This window comes from Gymnoscopelus braueri (assembly GCF_963280865.1).
Source record: "Gymnoscopelus braueri genome assembly, chromosome: 4".
NCBI lineage: Eukaryota > Metazoa > Chordata > Actinopteri > Myctophiformes > Myctophidae > Gymnoscopelus > Gymnoscopelus braueri.
Genome location: NC_137605.1, coordinates 22540292 through 22556709, shown reverse-complemented (window position 1 = coordinate 22556709; position 16418 = coordinate 22540292). Strand labels below are relative to the sequence as shown.

Genomic DNA, 16418 nt, shown 5'->3' with positions numbered 1-16418 from the left:
TCTGAGGATGAAGTGGCCATGCAAGTATAAGTGTATAATTGACCGTTTGTTCCAACACCAGTGATTACAGACAATACAGTACATCTAAACCTAGAGACGAAAAAGACATTCAAATTTTACACACAGGCCCCCCCTCCCAACATGATTTGGTACATGCAGACATGCATATGGGTGGATTAGTAAGGATGGGACCATTCTACAGATTGGGGGGGTGGGGGGATGGACGGCTGGTACCTTCAGCTTCTGTTTTAGGTTTGCCCTCAGCTGAAAGAGGAGAAAAGGGCAGGACAGAAAATATTCATATTTGTATACACACATTCCATTTATGGTCATCATATTAATTCTAATAATGCCGAAGTGTATTATCCATTTCGGTATATAAATAGTAGTTGTAAGGATAAAACAGACAGTTAAAATGAGCATTATGTAAATAATTAGATTTTCTTTTTAGAGCCTGCAGTCAAGCCTGCAGTTTGTATCTTTGCAAGTTATCTTCGTTATTGTTGATTTGTGGTTGTTTGGTTGTTTATTTCATTAGTTTAATTTGTGATTTAAAGTAAAAAAAAAATTGTATTTAATTTTATTATTTCACCTGCACAAAGCAATAACTTAATTCTGTGTTTTTATCATGTTTGGAACTAATTTATATATATTTTCCCTACTGTCTATCATGCTATACACTAACGGGGCATGGTCCTACACCTATGATTGACAGCAGCAGATACATACTGTTGACAGACATCCAGCTGGGGATGAACCCGGAACTTCTGGGCTTCGTCTTGGTTACCTCTTCCTTCTTATTCTGAGAACAGGAAGTAGGAGAGGAGGAGGAAGTTGAAAGAGAAGAGAGCAGGAGACAAGAAGATGAGAGTGTGAAATGTACAATTTATGTAAATGACTAATGATTAATTCCTATCTCGTTTGTGTTAATCTCTCAAGAACAGATTCTGCTCTGCGTTAGAATCTGTCGTGAAGGCTCGTCATAACATGTACGCACTGGCCTACAAGTGGGCGTGCCTTCAGATCAGGAAGCAGGCCGCGCTTTACCCAATCAAATGTAGTGGGCGGGATTCACGTGTCCGTCGATCTTTCCCCCTCGAAACAAACCCAAACTAATTTAACAATAGCGTCCGCGGAGCAGACAAAACCACGGAAAGATATTCACATTTTAACTTACTCTTTCATCATAGAAACAAGTGGGCTTATAACCAAAACGATCCATGTTCTCTGGGAGAAGTGGTGTTAGTGTTCCGTGTAGAAATATTGTTAGTGGGAATGAAAACATAGTGGCACCACCGGAAGTGAAAGCTGAAGGCAGACCAAAACCCCGGTTTCCTTTGCGCACGGGAGCTACGTTGTCATTGTCCCAGAGCCAAGATGAGATAGTACAAACAGCAGAGGGCGCTGTTTTTCATTCTAATTTGGCTTTGGGTTCCCAGATTGCGTTTGTGTAGACTTGAACCTCTGGGTTTTGCAACTACGGTCTTACCTTCAGCGGTCTCCTGAAAAAGCCCCTGGACTTCTTACTGTCAACCGCCCTGGTCTTCACTCCCAGATGCTTCATGTAGAAGGCCACTGCTGCAATGATGGACTGACTACAGGATGGGGATTGAGAAAGAGAAAAAAGGGGAGATGTGGTTACAAACCCAAATCTAGAAACCAGAATAGAGTTCAAGGTAGGGCTGGGCAATATATCAATATTATATTGATATTGTGATACGAGACTAAATATCGTCTGGGATTTTGGATATCGTAATATTTTACGCTTTCAAAGATTAGTGAAAATAGCCAATCGACAAGCATCACATCACAATGTGTTGTAAGCTTGCAGACCTGCTATTTTCACTATTTCTGAAAGATTTCAAAAAAAATTAATAAATAATTGCTATTATCATCTAAATATATTATTGCCACATTATCGAGGCATTTGGTCAAAAGTATTGTGATATTCTATTTTGTCCATATTGCCCAGCACTAGTTCAAGGTCAACGCACTTACTGGCTCTTTTGGTGTTCCCTCAACTGGTTTCAAGATATTCTCTCGACAGTTTATTCATGCTTTGCTGTCACACACACACACACACACACACAGCACTTTCATGGAGACATGGAAGAATGTGACAGCAAAGCTTTTACATTTTCCACAATGTTTGAGGAAAAGTAAACTGTATTTTATTTTCTATGTTTTCGTCTATATATTACTTTGTAATTTTTCTTTTTGTTTGTGTATTGTTCTATGTGGACCTCAGGAAGAGTAGCTGTTGCCATTTGTAAGTAACGAATGGGAATCCTAAATAAACTACACCGTCATGGGTCAATTTTGTATACTCAAAAGAGTTTTGGGGAATCCATGTTCATAGCCATTGTTCATGTACTAGAGCACCCCAAAAACTTGAGAATCACTGTTTGAATCTACTACATGATGCACATCCCCTGTGCACAGTTGAGAGCAAGAGAGAGACAGGGGAGAGAGACAGATCTTGAGGGCAGATAAGAGAGTGGGTTGGGTGGGGTGGGGTGAAATGTGAGGATGGATAGAGGAGGGAGGAGAGAAAGACAGAATGGGTGGGCAGGTGGAAAGTTGACGACAGAAGGAGGAGCAGCTACGAGGGTGGAGGAGAGAAGAGGGGGAAGGGAGGGGGTAGAGCGGAGTAGACTACCACCAATCACACATTTCTCTCAGAAAAAGATACCAAGTGCAGATTTGCAGCCAGTGCCGTGCAACTACGTGAACTGTATTTCTGAGAATTTACCACAAGAAAAGTACCAAAGAATTTCAGATGAGATGCAAGATCAAAAGCCATGCAAGCCAAACAGGATTTCATGTTTACTGTACAGTATAACAGATCAATGTTCAAAGGCCAAAGTGTATGTATACATACTTTTTGCACTAGTTCCACTATACTCTTTAACTAGGAGTGCTATATATCAGTTTGTCGTACCCCAAGTAGCAAAAATTGCAGATATACAAGCTCAAAACGAGCTTGTATACATGTATGTGATTTTGCCTTCTGGCTGGGTGGATGTACCTATTTTTTTTACATTTTTAAACAAATGTGAAACCTTTTGGGAAATACTAATATAACAGTTCTGCAGTCAGCACGCTCAACACATGGGGTTTGACCACGCAGGCTGCTGTGCACGCATATTCAGGTGCCGTCCATAACACATATGCACATCTGTTCAACAAACCTGCACACACTGTTTTACTAAAAGACTGATATTAAGAGGTTTTAATTTTAATCAATTCTCTTCACCCATTTTAGGTTTATGGGTGGAAATAAGCATGACATTATTTTCCACGGCTTTGTGTATCTACATATTGACTACTGAAACTAAATGTCCAGTTGGTTTAAGTAGTACTATAAGTATTATTCATTTCATTTTTAAATGTAACTCACCATTTTTCCTCGTCTGAGACGATGTTGGATCTGGAAGCAAAAAAAGACGTGCATTAGAGAAGGGTGTGTGTGAGAGTCAGACAGAGCATACTGCCTCATCTTGCAGCAACCAGCACTCACCTTTTCCGTCTAAGTAGCATTTTTCTTTTCTCGACTGATTCCTAACTGTAATTTGGGTCGGTGGAACCTGAAGTGACTAAGCTTTTCCTGATTCAACTCAAATTTGACTGCAGTTGTGTTGTGTTCAGAGCAGAGGCTCTTGAACATATTCTGAGATTTACAAAAGAAAAAAGGAAAAGAAACAAAGCTTAAAAAAGCAAGAGATGCATCAAAGCATGCACCCCTAACTGCACTGACAAATGTAAAAATGTTTAATAATAATAATAATTAAAACTGCAGCAGTAAAAACAAAGACAACCTCAAATGGGTTGTTCTCTGCAGAAAACTTTGACAAAAGTTTCGAACAGCAAGATTAGATCTCTCTGTCTTGGTAGTGTCTGCAGGATGGATCCAAAGTCAAACAAGGCTCCAGCGTGGCGGAAATTAGTATTTAACTATGTTTTTGTCTGATGCAATGGTCAGGCAAGACATGGAAATAAGATACTTGTGTTTTGCTATGAAGATAAAAAGGGTGGGAGGGATTTCCCCGGGATTTCCCTGGAACAACCAATCAGGGGGTCTGAGAAATGACTGAGGGGACGACAGGGGCCAATGAGAAACAGACGGTGAGGTCACTTTGTTGTGGTTGAGGCAGTGCAAGGGGGGACGGGTGATGGGGTGCATGATAGAGTGTGGGAGAGAGACGGAGTGAGCGAGTCCAGGGAATAGAGAGACGATTGTTTGCATGCGTGAATGGAGTGAAACTGAATAAGTCTTTTGTGAGTGGGAGATATAGAGAGGCAGATCATGCAATTGTGTCTGATTGAGTCTAAAAAACTAGCTTCAAGTGTCTGACACAGTCTGCTTTGCGGGCATTTGATGTCTCCTCAAGTGGCTGCATCTATGCAAGAACTCGTCGCCATGCACAGGTTTTACATCTTTGCCCTCTCTATCCTTGTCTTCCTCTCCTGGGATGAGATGGAAGTCTAACGGTCGTGTCTCCTCTCTCAGTCTGGCCTCATCTCCCACCCTTGTCGCTTGTTGCCAAGGATAACAATTATATCTGAACTATGGGTCAAGGATGGATCAACTCTGCCCTATCACTCTGTTGCAGACTTTGTCGGCAGCTACGGCTGGTTGCCGTGCTGCGGCTGTCGACAGCGCCCTCGCCCCCCCCTTCCAGTTGGCATGGTGCCATGGGAGAGCCTTCCTGCCAGCGTGGCACTGCTGAGTCTCCGTCTTCTTTCTCCCCCTCCCTTTTCTTCCTACTCTTTCCTCGCTCCCTCTTCTTTCAATCACTGAACCCCATTTCCCTGTCCTCATTAAACTCTCGTCCCCATGATTGTCTTCACCTACTCTGTGTGTCTCTGTGTTGGGTTAAAGGTATGCAGGTTGCATGCAGGGCTGCACTCAACTCTATCGTCCACAGGGGTTTATTTAACCATAGTGCCTCTTACTTCATGGGTCGTTTTTTTTGGCCGACTTTAGAGTGGACCTGAATACTTAAAATATTCCTCGTCAGATAGAAAGGTCATTCAATGCACATCCATTGCCTTTCCCTCCCCAATCAATGTTTCATGAAATTGCTCGGCAGGGATTGCAAGCAATTGCTCCGTAAAACTTTTCTAATAGAAGTATCTCTCATGGTTTTTTACAGCTCAGTGGGTGGAACGTGACAGTAATATTGCCAGGGTTTTGGGCTTGATGCCCACTGTGAACACCCATGCATAAAACGCCAGTGCTCGTGGTTCACTGCAAAACAACGGGATTGCATTCGACACCCAGGACATTTAGCAAATGTCTAAGACAATTTCATTACGGAAAACGTGCTCATGGCCCTCCGGCCTTCATCTGCCTTTATGTGAAGACAATGAAGAATTTAATTAGACGTTGTAAAATATCTTCACTGTGCATCGTCCGTCCTTTGATTATTCTGTACTGTGCACATTGGGTTATATCCAAATTAAATGATGCACTCCTGGCGCTTTTGGATAACACCTTCCAACAAATGGTGTTGGATGTTTTTGGTTTTAATGAGAGCTTAATAAATAAAGTTTATTACTATACTATAAATAGCATGTTGTGCGAGGTTATCCCTATAGTGACTCTTAGCCACCGACTTGTCGTATCATTCTAATAACAGACACTGTCAAAACTATGGCTGTCAGAGTGGCCTAGCCCTAGACCATGCCACAATCTAAAGCTCACAGGTTCAATCCCCAACACTGCTTGTGTGTCCCGCCAGTTTGTTCTTTGTAAGTGGATAGAGCATCTTTTAATGGCTTGAGTTGTAAATATAGTCCTCAAAGATTTATCTATTTAGCATTTGCAAAGTCCTTATAAGCCAAGAAGTTGCCTCCTGGTCTGCTGTATGTATGGAGGGTGGCTAATCCTCCTTTCAGTCTTTGGAGAGAACAAACTTCAATGACGTGCTCCATTGTTTGCTCCTTTTCACAAGCACACAGTGGGCTTGGGCTACTGCCCCATTTGTGAAGGCTGGCCTGAATCTATTGAGTGTAGACCACTGTCTCCTTGAGAGGTTGGTCCTCAAGAGATGATGTAGAGGTTAAGAATCTGGACCGCATGCACATCTGCTGGCCTTTTCCCATCAGAGTTCTCTGTCCTGTGTATTCCCCTATACTGTATACGTCTGTCTCCACCAGAGTTCCCTGTCCTGTGTCTACCTGTCTCAGCTTTCCCACTGTTATGTCTCAATCGAGATAAAAAATATATATAGGGGAGTGCATTTCTTACTTTACTTAAAATAATAATAATAAAAAACAAAAAGGTCAATGAGAGAACTGAGGTGCTCACTGTGATTCAGCCATCTTGTCCAGAAGGTTCTCTGCAACAGATTTCTCCTTCATCTCCATAGGAATGCGTTCGGTGGGGTGGTGGTTCTCCACGTCTGACAGCTCTGCCTCGTTGGTGGTCATTCCCATCTTCCTCTTCTGCCTGCACATGACACAGTTAAAAGGAGAGGCAAGGCGTTCAAGTTCAGGACTATTTTCTTTAAGATATTTACTCGCGACCCATAAAAATTGGTCCACGACCCAAACATGGGTCCAAACTCCCAACCCACTGTTTGGGAAACAGTGGCATAGAGAACTCTTAGAAAGCGCTCTACTATTTTGGTGTATTGGTTAGAGTTCCGTTATATCAGGGATGGCAAACTCATTTTAGCTCAGGGGCCACATGGAGGAGGGCCAGAGGGCCAGAGGGCCGGACCGGTACCGGGCCGGACCGGTACCGGACCGGTACCGGACCGGTAAAATCATGGCATAATAACTAATAATAACAATAACTTCAGATAGTTTTCTTTGTTTACTTTACTTAGTCTTAGTTAGTACAAGCACATTCTGAAAATGTAAACTTCACAAATAGGGATGGCCAAATGGAGACATTTTATTAACCGTTTACCGTTAGGCCTTACCGATTAATTAATCGATTACTGTTGAAAAAAATGTGTTAAAAAAAATATATATATATATTATTTATTTTTTTGTGCCAAAATACATTTTATTTCAAGGGGCCAAGTCTACACAGTTTGTTTTGTGTCTCCAGCAGAGTTTCTAGTGTCTCTATCTCTCTCTGGAAGAGGTTGTACATGAACTCTGCAGCCGCACTGAGGCGCTCCAACACAAACAATACCAATACAAAGACGAGGAAGAAGAAGAGGAAAGTGGAAGTTACGTGTGGTTGCAGGTGTAGACTTGGCCAAAAAAATATTAAAACAATTTTGGCAAAATCATCTCGTGGGCCGGATTAAACTAGTTAGCGGGCCTGATCCGGCCCGCGGGCCGTATGTTTGACATCCCTGCGTTATATACACATACTGTACAGTGTACATCTAAGAGGCTGAGGATCGATTCTCATCAGAGCCTTTCAGAAGTACCTCCCCTACACTGTCTCCCTCCCAGCCTTACTACGGTGTCAATAAAGCAAAAATGTTGCTTGGATTTCCCACAAGGGTTGTAAAAATGAATACAATTATTGATTACAGTCAATCAAAAGAAAATCATTCAAATTAAATGTTAGTAATTGAATAATCAGTTTAGTGACGTGCCTGGTGGTGCAGCCAGTTAGTGCATGGACCATACGTTTCTCTACAGTACAGTAGGCCTACTGTATGTATCATGTAACCATTGCCATTTGCTACTTACAATTAAAAGAAAAATTATAAATGATAAAAATTCAAAATGAATAGTTTTTTGAGTGCTTAGTATATTCAACAATTTCAAAAAGTTTGGGTTCAGGTATAGTATGGACATTTACCTTATTTTACCGTAATTCTTTGGTCTAAATTAAATCATTGATTAATTGAGGGTAAACAAATATATATCAATTATGACATCATTAATTAACTACAACCCTACTTTGCAGCAGCATAGTAATACAATAAAAACAATAATGGTTTATTACTTAACACATTGGCTGCCAAAGACGCATATCTGCCTTCTAATTAATTTCTCGCCTGGCTGCCAAAGACGCAGATCTGGGTTGTTTTTTGACCCAAAGACCAAGGAGATATGATTTATCGAAGATTTAAACTCCTATCCACTTCCTTGTTAACTTAAAACTTAAAAAATAAAAATTCTGTATCTCGGCTCCTGAGTACTTTTTTTTTCAATGAAAAATCTCTGACAGGCAACAGCTAAAAATCTGAAATAATTGGCAGCCAATGTGTTAAGAGGATCTACAAGAAGATCCACAACCTCACAACGAGGACCAGCATGGGCCACTTGGGAATTGGCAGATTCGAGGTTCGAGGCTGTACCGTTGGTACAGTACAGGTCTACAGTTAAATATCTTTGCCCCTGTGCCTCACCTGAAGTCATCCAGCTGCTTCGCCACTTCGGCGACCTGGTGGTCCTGGATCTCTTGGGCATATTGCTTCTGCTGCTCCTCACTGAGGTCTGCACGCGTCCGTTCTGGGAGGTGAGAGGGAGGGAGAGGTCGATGGCAAGAGAACAGGTGGACAGTGGACAATGGGAGAAAGGAGAAAAACAAGTTGAGTAGCAGGCAACACACACAGTTTCTAAAGAAAGTGATTTTAATATAATATAATTGTGTATGCATTTTCCTTTTCTCATACAAATGACTTATTTCTTTCTCTGTGTTTTTACCATCCTTTTGCTGAATTTGTGCATAAATAGAAAGAAAAGAAAACGAATGCAATTGAGAGTGAACAGCTTACCGAGTTCAGACAGTGTATTAGCCGGCACAGTCACCCTGAGGACCTGTGAAAGACACAAACGGAGAACTAAAACATTTGTATCAAATCTCAGTTATCAGGAGGCCTATAACTCCTCAACTAGCTCATTGTGGACTTATCAACAGATGCAGTGGCTGTACATCCCCACAAGGGGTCACTTCAACACAAGGAAAAAACACCCAACAACTGATAAGGAGGGAGAGAGAGAAAAATAAAAAACTCAAACTAAGCAGATATTAGAAAACCCTTTAGACATCACGCAGTTCCAAAGAACACCTACCGCAAGTTCTTCCTGTGAAAAGGACGTGCAGAACGAAAGCAATAGAGAAAAAGACAAAAGGGACGACTGCCGAGAGGATGATTCGTGCACTTAAGGGCTTTCCCACGATCCCGACAGGAAGTGGTGAGGTCTGACAGAGAGGGGTTGATAGACGGGGTGAAGGGAGCACACAACGCCAGCCAAGCTGTCTTAAGAGACAGACAACCTGGGGAGTTGACTTAGGGCAGGTGTGCAGACAGAAGACTGATGGGAAAGTGAAAGACAGAGAGATCCAGGAGCGAGGACAGCGGTAAAGAGATGAACTGAACACAGACCGAGAACAAACAGGGCAGACAAACAACGAGCGGTCGGGGCAAATGATTTTGCAAACACACCGACATCCAAGTGTACGGCACACACACAAGCTGTTTACACACAGTGTATCTCTCTCTATCTCTATCTCCCCCCCCCCCCCCCCAGCCTTTGGCCCCCGAACTAGAACTAAAGCAATATATTGAATCCATACCGATATTGCAACAGCAAACGATCAAATATCTATAACACAAAGGCTGCAATATGGGCTTGTTTTTAATGCACACAGCCAAAAGATTGAAAAAGTCAAGGACAGAGAGGCATGCTGCAGACACGCCTCCCTCAAATTCAGGAGCGTGGTAATACAATACACAACACAACACAGAGAGATTGGGTAACAGCGGGAGTTCCATTGGGATTTATTACCCTAATATCTACTATTGGACACTACAGCAAATGAAAGTGTCTCAAAACGCATCAAAAGGTAGAAATTCATAAAATGGCTATAATGGCTGCTTATCAAAATAAGTGTCCAAGTATAAATTGTTTACGTTGAACAGCCAAAATCTTAAGCTATTATAACAAGAGGAATTGGTCCATTGTGCTAAATGTGGATCGGTGAAGCAATTACAATGAACAACTTAGTCGTAAAGATCAGAGGTAGCAGCAGCATGAACCCTAGTCAACAAACTAACAGGTTAAGCCGGCAAGTAAATAGAGTCCTAAGAAAACACCTAACTAGAATAGCAGGAAGACATCCAATCTACTCTAGTGCTGGTCTACTTAAAACAGCCGTCGTTGAGTGGATAGAGAAACAGTAAATGTAATTGTGTGAGTACAGGTCTCCATATCTCCTTACAAGTGTAGGAACTGCCGTAAGTTGGTGAATAAAGTGACTTTGAACGTTTGCATGGTTCACCAATTTAGGAGAGCATGTGGTGCGATACAATAGTGAGCTTCCTGCCTCTGTTGCGTGTACTTACTGCACCCTTGTCCAGGAAGTTGTTGTAGAACTCCACAAAGTACTTCTTGGTCTCTTTGGAATTGTGAGTCTTGAAGAGCTCAGCATGGAGGTAACACAGCTGAGAGAGAGAGCGAGAGAACAGATACCAAGAAACAATGACTGGCAGAGAAATGAATGAGGATAAAGAAGGCTGGTGAGGTTGCTGAAGCATGCATTTAACCTTTGGTGAACCATTTCAAATGTCAATAATCAAGTTGGACAGAGGACAAAAACATGTTTTTGGTAAGACAGTGGACACACTCCATAAGGTGATGATGGCAATATGGGCAAAAGGCCCCTAATCCAACCACAATACTAACAATGTTGGACACTGAAGCCATACTGAATCAATATAGGCTATTCACAGACAAGACACAATATCTCTGTCCTTCAAAGACAAACAGCAGGAACTCGTTTTGGTGTGCTTTTAAAGATCAAAAGGTAGAGGACATGAGTTTCCATTTCAACAAATCTACAACAAAAATAAAAATGCTACTGTCTGTCCACATCTCTCCACCAGCAATACGTATGGTGGGACAGCAGAATTACTTTGAAGTCTTTTTTGTTTGGCTTATTACAGTTTCTGCTCTTTGCCTTCATCGGGCAGTTGTTTACGAACATGGTGATACACGTCTAGCCTCTACATGAACACTCACAAGGGGAAGGGGGAGAGGGGAAAAGGGTCGGGGGGGGGGGGGGGGGGGTGCTGCTGTGGAGGGGTAGTAACAGTACCTGGGCGGGTCACAGTGTCTGCATGCAGAATAGAGGGAGAGACAGGGCATGCTTTATATCACCACTGGACATTAAGTACAAACAAACACACACACAGTCACACACACACTCCCTCACACACACCATTGCACACTTAACCATGTAAATGTTCAAAATTATTTAAAAAATAGCCAATCTACAAGCTCACAATGCAGCATGGTGTGACGTGTTGAGAGCTTGCAGATCTGCTATTTTTGAAGGAAAAAATATATATTTGGATTTCATAAAAGTTTTCACCTCCAACATGTCCAAAATTGAGACACCATGGTTAAAGAGGTTAAACTCGGAGTTGTATTGCATTGTGGGAGTGGTAGTTCTTACCAGGGGAGCGCAGTCAAACTGCAGAATGACATGCTGCAGGAAGACCAGCAGGTGGGTGGGCTTTCCCTTCACTCCCTCTATAGTGTTGAAGGCCGGACACTTCTTCTCTGTCATCTCATCATTCTCAAATTCTTCATCCTCAGCCCCGATGATGGGCATGGCTGAGTTAGAGCTATGATCCCACTGCACAGGTAAGAAGAAAGAAAAAAAGCTTTCACATATAAGCACATATTGACATTTCCCACAGAAAAAGAGCAGCAAACAAAATCAAAAACTCCGAACAACAGCAAAGTGCGAAAAAGAAGGAAGGAAGGAAGAAACCCACAATTTCCCACCACCACCCAATCTCTTGACCTGGAGTAACACAGACACACCTGCTATCACTGAGTTAGAACTAAACAGCCAGCAGTCTGAGAAAAGACAACTGGTCCAGTGTTAGTAAAGTCCAATTCCTATGAGCTGGACCAGGTAGAGAGGCATGAAACAGCAGCCTATACCAGTAATTTGGAGGTAGTCAAGACTAAGAGCCATGTGAACTTGAATATTCACTGGAAGCTCCGTTGTGTTTTCTGTTTCTTGATTATGCATTCAAAGTATCCATCTTCTTTGTTAGTCAGTGTATAAGTAGGTATGTCACTCTGACGCGTGATTATGAATCCCACCAACGTTATAGGATAGACCGCCTTACCTGTGTCTGATTGGCTCCCTGGCAGGCATAGTTTTACTGAGGTTAGGGTTAAGGTTAGGTTTAGGCATAGTTGCAAAAACGAGAACTGTCAATCACAGCGACTACTGGCCAATCACAGCGAGTTTTGCCTAGAACTGCGGTGGGATCCATAATAACGCCACTTTAACTGCACATTTTTCCAGCATAGGGTGCTGAAAACACCATAACATAACAAACCTGGGCTGAAACACATTACAAAAGGCCATCAAATTCTGTTTATGGACTCTATTAAAATAATATACATGGTAATAATCGCCTTTACCAGGGCAATTGCTTTAAAAGTATGAACAACATTGGTTTTAAAACACACAATCCAAAGCATTGTGCATCTCATCTACATAGGTAGGTAGACAGTGGCTCATTCCCAACACCGTCCCCTTGAATGCAACAATCGGATTACTGGGAATGTGATTATGGAAACACAATTGGTTTCACAAAAGGTTTTTGGACTAAATAATTTGGACACATTCATTAAAGGCAGGGATGTTGTGTGAACTCTCCAAGATGTCTTCCCCTCAGGCCACATTAAAAGATTTAGTCCAGGGGAGCGTAGCATGGAGAGAGTGAGGGGAGATAAGTATTTGCACTCAGGGGAATTGGACCAACGCTGAGTGCCGCGTTGCAAAATGTTTATTCTTTTCTTTTCTTTTTTTTTCCAATCTGAGCTTTCTTGGGATTTGGGCCATATTTAGCCTCTGGGGATTGTTTTCCCGAAAACTATTTCAACTTGGTTCAATAACACACTTGCAGGAAGGTTCTCCCATATCCAGCTTGTTTTAGAAATTCCAGGCCATAAATACGCAGGGCTCAAGCCGCCCTCATCCCTTTTGAAGTCTGTGAAATAGAAAAGTTCATGCTTCAGGGAAATCAAGGTGGAGGCCTGCTGGAAGTGGGTGAGGAGTGAGCCATGTAGTCCCCCAAACACACACACACAAACAACGCAGTCCTTGTATTCTGTCTTTTAAAAGCCACAGACCCCGAGCCGCCACCAGGGAACACCCAAACAGCCATACACGTGTACGTACACGCATAGTCACACACACAGTCTCACACACACACACACACACACACACACACCTCAACCCACATGACCCCAATGTACAACACTCACCGTTGCATGTCACAAGGCCAAGGAATAACTAAGAACTTGTGTACAGTAGCCTTTAGTCAAACCTGTGTGAGACTGTGCATGTGTTTCTGTCAATGTTTTTACTCTCCATAAAAGAACAGAACACTTGCAGAAGTTGGACAAGGACATGGTCACTTCCAGACCTCGCCAATTTCAGGCATATGGTTATTTTTAGGATAAGGTTATAGATAAAAAGTAGGTTAACTCGGTGGTTACAGATTGTGCCAAGAGTTTAAAGGAAAGCAAATCAATGTAAGTCAACAGAATGGTCTCATACAAATAATAGCATGATGTGTTTGTGTGTTTCCATGTGTACATAGCATGTCACATCGCGTTGGTGAATGTGCAGCCGCCCAGGTATGATATCAGTCCAATTGTGCTATCTGAAAAAAAAGCACCTTGTGGTTGGAGAACAGAAGAGTGTGTGTGTGTGTGTGTGTGTAGACTTTTACAGTACAGTCAGTATATCACAGCCTTGATTCAGTGTATGTGTCGACCCCGGAGGAGGTGTAAGAATTGAACAAGACCCTTGAGGTCAAGGTGAAACCTTGTAACGGGAAAGAAAGGTGGAGGGGCGGGAGGGAGGGAGGGAAAAAGAGAGAATGAGTGCGAGTGAAAGACATGGAGAGAATAACTAGAGAGAGAGAATGTGTTCATTCATAGCCAGCACCAGTGGGCTGGGAGTTGAGACAAGCCAGTGTTAGAACTACATGCGTGGGAGGGGTTAACACAACAGACACACATGGGCCTGTATCCATGCATTGCACATCTGGACGCACACATGCATGCATGCACGCGCACACACACACACACACACACACACACACACACACACACAGCTTGTCAGCCGTGCCCCCCACCACCAACCCTCCCAACAAACCAACAGTACCTTATCAAGAACAACAGCAACCACGAGCTAACGTTCAGCCGATGTTAGTAACATTACAATGATAACACCTAGTGACTGACTAGCTTTATAGACACTGACCCCATGACGTTTTCTGGTGGAAAGATGAAATGATGTTTTTAATGGTTTTGAGACGTTTTATTTATTTGCATTTCCCAAGCGCCCCACCCCCACCCCAGGCTGTTTACTGTAAGAATTTGTTCTTAATAATGTGCCTGGTTAAATACAGGTAAAAAAACAAAACAAGACAGTAAGAAATGCTTTCAAAAGCCTAAGTCATTAAACCTCCACACTGCCAAGCTAGTGAACAGAGAGAACACGGAAATAGTGGTGTCCTCATTATGGGAGATGCTGAAGCCAATTACTGTAATGTCTTGGTTGTTTTCAGAGCAATGCACGTTTATACTCTGAGCCTTAAACTGACTGGGCTATAATAGTAAGAGGGAAGTTAATTGGAGTTTCTTAGAGGGAAGTTGGCTTGTATTATGGAGGTCAGCCCATGTCTACATGAGGGGGAGGGGATCTGTTCCGGTACACGGTTACTGTAGTTTGGCTCTTAGATGGGAGGGTGTATACACTAGGAGCGTCCCCTTCCCAGAAGTTGGCAGCACAGACAAGTGGTGCGTTCCAGCATATGGCACAGTTCAAGAGTGGATCTCAGTAGTAAATAAGCCTTGTGGCACTCATATCTTCTCTCTGCTTAAATGTCCTGAATATTTAGCTACATCAATAATCATACTAATCAATGACAGTTATTTGAAGATGATATCAATGCACCTACATGTCTTGTCAACATGCATGCATGCTGACTAAATGACTAACTATTGTACTGTGTGTGACTGTGTAGTCTGCCAGCATTCTGTGGTTAAATTGTGCAGCTGAAACCTTCACTTCACTTTCTAGCTGACATTCAGGCGTTGGCTCCAACATGCATGAGTGTGGTTTTGAAGGAAAGGTACAAGTCACAAAAAAGGACAAGGCCTAGCCCTAGTGTGAAGGGAGAGGAGACTGACTATTATAACAAGGCCTGGAGGGCCAGAAGTGCAGGGAGGGAGCAGCCCTGCAGCTCCTGGGAGTCGGCAGCTGTAGCCCCCTTGTTCACCCCCACCCCATCACATTCCAGTGCTAACTAGGTGTCAGGTGGCATCAATCTAATGATAGCTATCAAGCGTATGTGCCTTTGTGTGTCTGTGTGGTATTTGCGTGTGTGTGTGTGTGTGTGTGTGGAGTATGTGAGTGCCAGGAACTGCCGGTATGTGCGCGCGTGTGTTCAATGACAACTGGACTCTACAACCACATTCCTGTCTCTGCTGACTAGCGCCACGTCCCAGTACTGTAAACCACCGTTGGCAACATCACCACCTGTTACATAGGCCCTCTCTCTCCTTCCTCTTCATGTAAAACCCTCAGACAAAGTCGTGGCACATTGTGACATTTCATCTTTCCACCAGGTCAGTCAGAGGCCATACTGTCTAAAAATACCAACCAAGTCACTGTTACACCACCCTTCGGTTTAAGCCCCCAAAACCCATTGTGAAACCGTTTTTAAGTAAATCGGCCGTTGTGCGTTGGCCTGGGGCCCACGTCGACCGATGAGAGAGCAGGATTCAGACCGAGTGGTCAGAACATGACCTCACCGCGATGAAGTCGTCGCCGTCCATGCCGCAGTGGGAGGGGCCCACACCTGTCAATCACGTTCCTGGAATGACATCACGATAACTTTAAAGAGGCCGTGTGGGAATTGTGGAGGAATCCATTCCGGGCCCGGGACCAACTATGCAGAACATCCCTCGGCGGTGCCAACGCCACTCTGTGATTGTCAAGTGGTGGCAGCTGACTGGCACCACAGTTGGTCTAATAAACTTTGATTCACTCAGATCCAAAAGCATTGCAAAACGGCAACATCACAAAACAGCATTTTAAAGTGGAGCAGCCAGTCCACACACCTTAACATAGCCTATATATATTTTTGTATTATTCAACAATCAAGTCTGCACTGCGGTCATTTTGAAAGCATCATGTTTGTGTGCTGGCCAGAAACAAACACCTCCTCTGAAAACATAGATGTTAAAAAACTAAAACAAAAAAAAAACAGCTACATTCATTCTCAAGTTCTAGGTGCACCTGGCCCCACAGAAATCCATTGTATATAAGCATAGGTCACTGTTCTCTGGTTCCATCCGGGCCACAATAGCCTATGTCCTGTCCTCTATGCCACTGCACTGTGAACACATGCTCCGAAAATAGCCCAGCAGCGAATGGCCTCATCTTGCCA

The 16418-nt window shown here is 43.0% G+C and overlaps 1 protein-coding gene across 4 annotated transcripts in view; it reads right to left on the bottom strand.

Annotated features, from left to right (window-relative positions):
* arhgef1 (Rho guanine nucleotide exchange factor (GEF) 1) overlaps positions 1-16418 on the bottom strand; it is a 47797-nt gene that overhangs the window by 17395 nt on the left and 13984 nt on the right. For 2 of the 4 annotated variants that reach the window (XM_080426819.1, XM_080426822.1), the window contains exons 2-11: positions 15781-15842; positions 11381-11563; positions 10269-10367; positions 8697-8739; positions 8328-8430; positions 6314-6454; positions 3401-3430; positions 1490-1595; positions 730-802; positions 235-264 (exon numbers count right to left, since the gene is read on the bottom strand). In XM_080426819.1, coding sequence (XP_080282945.1) covers positions 235-264; positions 730-802; positions 1490-1595; positions 3401-3430; positions 6314-6454; positions 8328-8430; positions 8697-8739; positions 10269-10367; positions 11381-11563; positions 15781-15804 — 832 coding nt within the window. In that variant the 5' untranslated portion in view covers positions 15805-15842. The remainder of the gene's footprint in view (positions 1-234; positions 265-729; positions 803-1489; positions 1596-3400; positions 3431-6313; positions 6455-8327; positions 8431-8696; positions 8740-10268; positions 10368-11380; positions 11564-15780; positions 15843-16418) is intronic. The other 2 variants (XM_080426820.1, XM_080426821.1) reach the window with 2 other exon arrangements.